At 36.5% G+C, this 8,161-nt stretch overlaps 1 protein-coding gene across 1 annotated transcript; it reads left to right on the plus strand.

The window, feature by feature from the left end:
- The first annotated feature begins 456 nt into the window (after positions 1-456).
- On the plus strand, positions 457-2,277 carry LOC113692523 (UDP-glycosyltransferase 71A15-like). Its single transcript, XM_072051669.1, has one exon. It carries the CDS (start codon positions 733-735, stop codon positions 2,134-2,136), a length of 1,404 nt encoding a protein of 467 aa, XP_071907770.1. The 5' UTR covers positions 457-732; the 3' UTR covers positions 2,137-2,277.
- The last annotated feature ends 5,884 nt before the right edge of the window (positions 2,278-8,161 follow it).

An 8,161-nucleotide genomic window follows, 5' to 3' on the forward strand; every position in this document is an offset into this window, starting at 1 on the left:
TTTTAAATATTATTTTACTTATATTATAAGCATGTTGTTTAATTAAATTTTTATAGTTCTACTGTCTTTTTAATATCACATTATAAAAATTAATATAATTTTTATTATAAATAATATTTCAAATAATATTCTATCAAAAACACGTGAACTAGGCCATAGATATTTACGGAGAGCATGCAGGTGACTTAAATTTAGCATACCTTTGAGAACTTTGAAGGGCTAGACAGCTAAGTCTGTCAGGAATAATTGAAACGACTCATTCTGTAGGCAAAGATATGGTTGGGATGCGATATTTTCTTGTGTCGGCAATATGAGTTGACAGCAATACAACTTGAAAAAAATGTGGAACAAGTGATAAGCCGTCTACTTTCTGCTTTGTCAAAAATTGAAAAAAAAAGAAAAAAAAAAAGAAATCCACTGCCTTAACGCCAACAACTACTTAGAGGTTCATTGTGTTGCAAATAAGCATCAGCCAAACAATATGGCTCGGCTGCATTGCCTATTACCACTGATTGATAGATGTATTGTCAAAATAAGGCGCAGCGAACACTGACTAAATTACAAGGTCATCATTATGTGTACAAGGCAAACTTGTGTTTTGCTTGCATTGTTCGCTACTACTTATTCATGCTTTTTGGGAGGCAGCCAAATGAAGTTCTCGTGAGGTAGTCTTTCTGCAGATTTCGGTGAGAAATCACAGTAAAACAGAATTACTCTTCAACACTCACAAAGATGAAGGCGGCAGAGTTAGTGTTTGTTCCTTCCCCCGGCAGAGGGCACATTGTAGCCATCATTGAGTTTGCAAAGCGCCTTCTGCAGCAAGATGAACGGCTATCAGTGTCAATTATAGTAATCAAGCGACCTTATTCCACGACAGTAGATTCAGATACTGCAGATTTGGCTGCCAGCAATACGAACATTCGATTCATTTACCTTCCTCAAGTTGATCCACCGGTTATCAAAACGTGCTTTGAGAATTCCATGTCTGTTTACATAGAGATGCATAAATCCCATGTGAAAGCTGGAATCATCGACCACGTATTGTCAAAATCAACTCCGATTGCTGGGTTAGTCATTGATTTGTTTTGCAGTCCAATGATTGATGTAGCAAATGAGCTTGATGTTCCTTCGTACTTATTCTTCACCTCTAGTGCTGCCTTTCTTGGCCTTATGCTCTATCTCCCAATTCGACATTCTGAAATTGGTTCTGAGTTTTTTATTTCAGATCCTGACTCGATCATACCTACCTTTGCCAACCCCGTGCCCTCAAGATTTATACCATCTTTTCTACTAGACAAAGATGGTTATGCCTCATTTTTGAGTCATGGTACACAATTCATAAAGACAAAAGGATTCATCATAAACACATTCGCAGAGTTAGAACCCCACGCCATCAAGTACCTAACATCTGCACCTGAATTGCCGCCAGTTTACACTGTTGGTCCTGTGCTCAGTGTAGAGGACAAAAAGAAGCCCGAGTTTGAAAAGATAATGCAATGGCTGGATAATCAGCCCTCGTCATCAGTAGTTTTTCTCTGCTTTGGAAGCTTGGGTGGTTTTGAAAAGCCCCAGCTAGAAGAGATTGCAACTGCACTTGAGTGGAGTGGGCTTAGATTCTTGTGGTCCGTGCGGCCGCCACCACCAAAGGACTTCAACCTAAAGCCAGTCGAGTATACCAATTTCTCTGATGTACTGCCAGCAGGGTTCCTAGACCGGACAGAAAACAGGGGATTGGTGTGCGGTTGGGCACCACAGGTGGAGGTTTTAGCCCATGAAGCAGTTGGAGGTTTTGTATCTCATTGTGGGTGGAATTCTACACTAGAAAGTTTGTGGAATGGTGTGCCAATTGCAGCATGGCCTGTATATGCTGAGCAACAACCTAATGCTTTTCAGTTGGTGAACGAATTGAAACTAGCCGTGGAACTCAAATCAGATTACCGCATTACTCAAGCTGATAAGCTGGTGATGGCGGAAGAGATTGAGAAGTCTATAAAATCTTTGATGGATACCGAAAACCCCGTGAGAAAGAGAGCCAAAGAGATCGGGGAGAAAGCTGGAAAGGCTTTGCTGGATGGTGGCTCTTCCTTCATCTCATTAGGACGGTTTATTGATGATATATTGATAACGAAGAAATGAGAATTCATCTGGAGTCAAGTGCAATCTAAACTATATATGCTGTGGTTTGCCAAACCATAGTAACGGCTTTCAACCACGTCACTGGGTAGTGTGGCTCCTCATTATTATTATTACTAGAAAAGTTCACGTGCATTGCATGTGTTATATAGAAATAAAACTTCTCTTTTTAATTATGTACTACTTATTTGGTTATTTTATCTTGCAAATTTATATAATAATATTAAGAATTATTATAAAAAGAGTTTGTCAATGCATAGAATTATTATTTAAAGACAACCTTAAATGTAATAGAGATAAATAAAAATATATTTTATTTAAGAGAAAAGACACTTATAAAGACAAAATTCAATGGTTCTTCAAATATGAACTGTCGTCTTATAATCTTATAAAACTAAATAGTTCATTCTTAATATCTAATTCTCATAAAACCTTCAGTTTCAGGCTGATATATCAGCCCTTTGCCTACTTTACTTTTTATTATTGACTAAAAGCTTATTTTGCCGCATTCCTAAGTATTACGGCGTAACCTCAAAAGCTGATTTAGTTGTCCATTCTGTTCTATGTCTAAAACCTTAAAAGTTTTAACTAATAAGTTGAGGCTTAGCAAATAAAAAGAACTTCTTAATTGAAGTAATTAGCACTCAAAAAAAAAGTTAACACTCATGCACCTATAATAGTTATTCTACAGTCCAATTTCAAAAACTTTAAAAGCTATTAAAGCGTTTTTTTTTTTTGGTAAATAAAGCATATAATGTTTATTTCTTCAATACTACAAAAAGGACATGAAAATATCAGAAGGAGAATGAACATTTAGTGGAAAGAGTATCGCAAAGTAATCTATTTAAATATGTTAAATATCCAATGTCATGATATCATTTATTTTTCCCACCGCCACAATTGAGTGGTTAATCATACTTAATTATTATCATCAAAAATTAATAAAAATGATCCATGGATTAAAATTTTTGCTAAAAGGATTTCAACAGATACATTTGAATTATTGAGTTTCATGCCTGGTGCTACTATATACAACTGTGGTACTACGACATCAACGAAAAAACTCTTAATATTATACGTTCTGCTAAATTCAACTTTTACACTCAAGAGACATTAACAATACATTAAGTTCAAATAGTACATGCACCAAGTGTCCACCCTCTACTTCATTTAGTATCATCATCTATTTTCTTCCTTCTTTTTATAGAATATCTAATCACATGATTGAGTTTAAGGAAGGTATGCGCATGTACGGACCAAATAAAGGTTCTCAACAGCACTTCTGGTCTATTCTTGGATAATTAATTAGTTTAAAATTAAAACGGTTGGGCATGATACCGATCAGAATTTTTCCGGTAATTGAAAGGGTTTGCGTGGATTTTCTTTGGGGATCAGTGTAAAACCCACGATTTTTTGCTCAATTTTATTTTTGCCAGTTAACTAAATGGATATTTACCATGAGTAAAAGTAAAAAATAATTGTAAGATAGGTTAAAGGATTATTGAGGGATAGAAATGAGATAAGATAGGGTAAAAGTTCATAGCAGTTAAAACTCTTATCTAACCCATTTACTAGTGGGTGGTTATTACGGTATAACACACTTATAAAAAAAAATAATATCATTCCTCCCTTTCATTGTTTGCCTTCTCTTAGACCAAGAGCCGTCAGAGAGTAGAGCAGGAGAAGCAGGCGTCGCCATCAATCAATCAGACGACTAGGCCCCTAAACTCGTAAGTCCTAAATTCATGTGCAACTTCTCTTTTAAGTTCTATTAGTCAGATTAATCATCCTAAAGATGTTACAGATATGTATTATGTTATATATAGAGATATATGCTTGTATATGAGATTAAGGAGGATTTATATTTGATTTAGTAGAAATAGGATGTTAGATGAATGGGTTGCCCCAAATCTGCTGAAGAAAAGAAAAAAAAAAAAGGAGAGAAGAGCTGCGGCCGCCGCTGCTTTGTTTTGGGTTAGGCGTTGCAGAGGCAACACAACAAGAAAAGAAAAAAAAAGAAGAGAGAGAGAGTGGAGGCCGCCATTACTGGCGGCAGAGAAAAAGGATTACAAAGGTTGGCCAAGACCAGAAAACAAAAAAAAAAAAGTGCCAGCATGTGCTGGCGACAATAGGCCAGGAACAACAGACGGCAGAAAGTCTGCATAAAGTCCTAGGGTCACAAATGACCCCAAAAAAAAGAATTCACCATCGGTCCACCAATGAAAGAAATGGTCAAAGATGGTTGGCCGATGGGTCGAACCCAAAAAGAAGAAAAAAAAGAATTATTGTTTTTTTTCAGAATTGGAAAATATAGATATTGTCGCGCCCCATTTTTTGAATAAATAAATAAATGGTTTAAAAATGTATTTTTGATTCAATTCGTGATTTAATTTATGATTGGAAAATGAATTATGATTTAAAAGAAAAATGGGTCTAAATGGGGGTTTGAAAATGCGACGATTTGACCCAAAATTATAGTTTAAAAAGAATTTTTGAAAAAATGGGAGTCGCCACTTGGTAATGAGTTAAGGTGTACCAAGTCACCTAAAAATGAATTTTTTAGGAAAAAGTTGTAAGAAACCCCTTTTAAACGACTCCTAGTCCACGTAAACCAAAAAAAAGGTTCGCGAGTCCATTTGACGAAGGGGAAGGCAAGGATAAAAATCCAAGGCACCCCTTCGACCTAGCCAAGGCTAGTTGCGTGATTTAATCAAAGATTTTCTTGTTTTAACCAAAGAATTTATTACATTTGGATGCACTACATGAATGCAAAAAGAAAGAAAAAATGCAAACCTAAATTCTAAAATGTCTCTTGTAAGGATTTTGGTCCCAACCACATGAATTGTGGCGGCCAATAAAGGAAAACCTTATAGAGGTCGATTAATGCAAATGATGGCTAAAGTGCAAGTGTGCAAGTGTATAAAAAGGTGCACGTGTGAAATTGTATGAAAAAAACCAAGTGTTTGTGTGCAAGTGTATAAAAAGGTGCACGTGTGAAATTGTATATAAAAAAAACCAAATGTTTGTGTGCAAGTGTATGAAATATAGTGATAAGTGCATATAGGTGTAATTAAGTGCAATTTTGTGAAGTAGAAATCAAAATGAACAATAAGGAAAGGAAAAGTGATGAGGAAATGTGAATTGAAAAGAATGAGTAAGTGATAAATGAGAATTAATGAACCTAAAGGAATGCATCAGGTCGGGTATGGGAATGACTCCTAACTTTTTCGACTTCGATTTACCCTTTGATTAGAAAGCAAAACTAGCGTGCTAAGGCTATCGAGTAGCCACACTCGCTCGTTTCCCTTATCAGAAGGGGACTCTTCAGGCAAATGAACCCTAACTAGCATGAGATGCAAGTCCTAAAGTGAGGAGAAAGGGAGTCGGGGGCATGCAAAAAATGACAAAACTAAAAAGAATGCATGACATGTAATGAACATGCAAACATGTACTAACGAGGGGAAATCCCTAAGGGTCTAGCGTTGGACTAGCTCATTCTATGAATTCCGACTAGCATTGGACTAGTGGAAACGTACATTCATCCATTCCATTCATCTACACTACAGAAAGCTAGTAGACATGCCAAACACTCATAAACACGTAGCACGTAACACTTAACATGCTCGACTAGATGCAAAACCTAATAAAGCAAGTAACACGTAACACATAGGCATGCAACCAAACTAATGAACTTATTACATTCACTAACTAAAACAAAAGGGGAAGGGGAAAATGGACCAAATTGCTCGCCAAAGCCCTATCTATTACAAGCCAAGAGGTGTACACATACCCCATGAAAAGAATAACTTCATGAAAATGAAAGTAAATGACATAAGTAAAAGGAATTAAGGAAAAACTAGGAAAGCAAAGTAGGCATGCAATTCATTTAACACGTTGGGTCACATAGGAGAGAAACAAAAGGGATAAAAGAAATTATACCGCCCCTTTGAATGGTGTCCAAATGAAAGAAAAATGGCTTCAAAACAATAAAAAGGTCAAGGTACCTCAAATAGTAAAGTATAACAAAGTCACCAAATCTCTCCTAATTGCAATTTAAATGAAATCAAATAATGCATAAGTTTCAGGAAAAGGACCCACCAAGGACCCAATTACCAACTAAAGACCCAATTGCAAACCTTAGTCAACCATTCGAATTCAATCGAAACATTTAAGCACTCCAAAAGTCTCAAGAGCCAAGAAAAGGTCAAACAACCAATTTTATTTAGGGAAATTAAAAAATAGGCAAACACGAGCTCATTCGGTCATAAAACCCCTAAAGTCATGACTTAAGTGCAATTGACAAAGCATGGTAGTTAATTGAAACAAAACAAGCCATGAAGTTGCACAAATTAAAATTGCCAAGGACCAAATTGATGAAATTATTTAATTGATTGGGTTCTAGTGGAACAAGGAGAGACTTGGGGGGCCAAAGTGTAAATTTTTGAAAGTTCCATGCATGTAAATCACGTAGAAGAAGAATTTCTGCAACAAACAATTTCTGCAATGCCAAACCAGCTGCACTTCCTCATAATTTGTGACTCTAACAAGCAAAATCATTCCAATCTTCTAGCATAACTTGCCAACATCAACTCAGTCAGCTAGTGTTTGTTAAACAGAAATTCTGGAGCAAAAATGTGCAAAGAAAGAAAAGAAAACAACGAGAGGATGGGGAAACATTTCTGCAATAGCGGACCGGCCAAGCTGACTGGAATTTTCCATTCCAATCAAACTCATTGACATGGAACAACTCTAACCAAGACTAACACCCAATCATCAACCAAACCAAATACTCCATCTTTATCGCAGAATCAAGGCAGAAAAAACTGGAATGATAACTGTTGGGAAAATAAGAAGCAAAACAAAACAAAATGCAGCAAGAATTTTTCTTTGCAATCTAAGATGATTAATAAACCATGCAGCAACTTCCCTTCCGCAACTACATATCGACTTCAACACAAGTTTGATCAAAACCTTTTAAACAAACATCAAAACAAACTTGAGCTAAGCAACGTAATCCATAATTTCAGCATCCAAGCAAACAAAACATAGAAAAGAGATCATGTGAATGCTGGGAAATTCTGTGCAAAATGGTTCAGCAAACCTGGCTTGTTTTCTTCCAGCAAGCAACTACATTTCAGCCCCTAAACATACACACCCAACACCCCTTATCTAATCCCTTCCAACTAGTACTCCAACACCCCAAACATGCAAACCCAACATCAAACTTCAATCTAAACAAGAACCTATTAAACATCTAAACATGCGAAAGAAACTCAGGGTATGATTATGCAGCTGTGGTAGCTTTCTCTTTGCTGATTTTCACTACACCATGCGGCACTCACAAACCAGATGCATCACCAATGAATACCAACAAACGCAAGACACCACTCCCAATCATCAACCCAACCACATACCACACTTTTATTACAAGACTAAGGCAGAAAAACTAGATTGGTGGCTGTCAAGAATGCAAAAAATAACAACAAAAACGGGAGACAAAGTGCAGCCAGAATTTTCATAATAGCAAAACAAAGGTGCGGCCAACTGTTATGTCATGCATTTCTTGCTATTTCTGCTGCAAGTTCGCAGCTTGTTAGTGACCCAAAAAGATGCCCAACATTATAAACAAAGCCCAGGCCTCAACCATTTCTCTACAACCATCATTGACACAAAATTAAGGATGCAAACAAGGTGATGAAACCCAGTTTTGTGGACTGTTCTCGGAAGAAAGACAGCAAAAGATAAGAAAAACATGAAGGTTTTCTTCCAACTTCTTGGGTTTTTTCGGTGCAAATGTGCAAATGTGTAAGAAAAACCTGAACCAAGTATTAGGCTTTGACCTTAAGCAACGAAAAACACAGAAGTTCAATCATCTAAACGTGAGAGCTTTTGGCAAGAAATTTTCTGCAATTTTCTGGTTTCATCACCAAACAAACAAGTCGTGCAAAATCATCTTCTAAAATAGCAAAATGTATAACCTTTATTTGAATCTAACATCAGAATTTGCACAAACATAAAAGGAACCACA

This window comes from Coffea arabica, chromosome 6c (genome assembly GCF_036785885.1).
Source record: "Coffea arabica cultivar ET-39 chromosome 6c, Coffea Arabica ET-39 HiFi, whole genome shotgun sequence".
Classification (NCBI taxonomy): domain Eukaryota; kingdom Viridiplantae; phylum Streptophyta; class Magnoliopsida; order Gentianales; family Rubiaceae; genus Coffea; species Coffea arabica.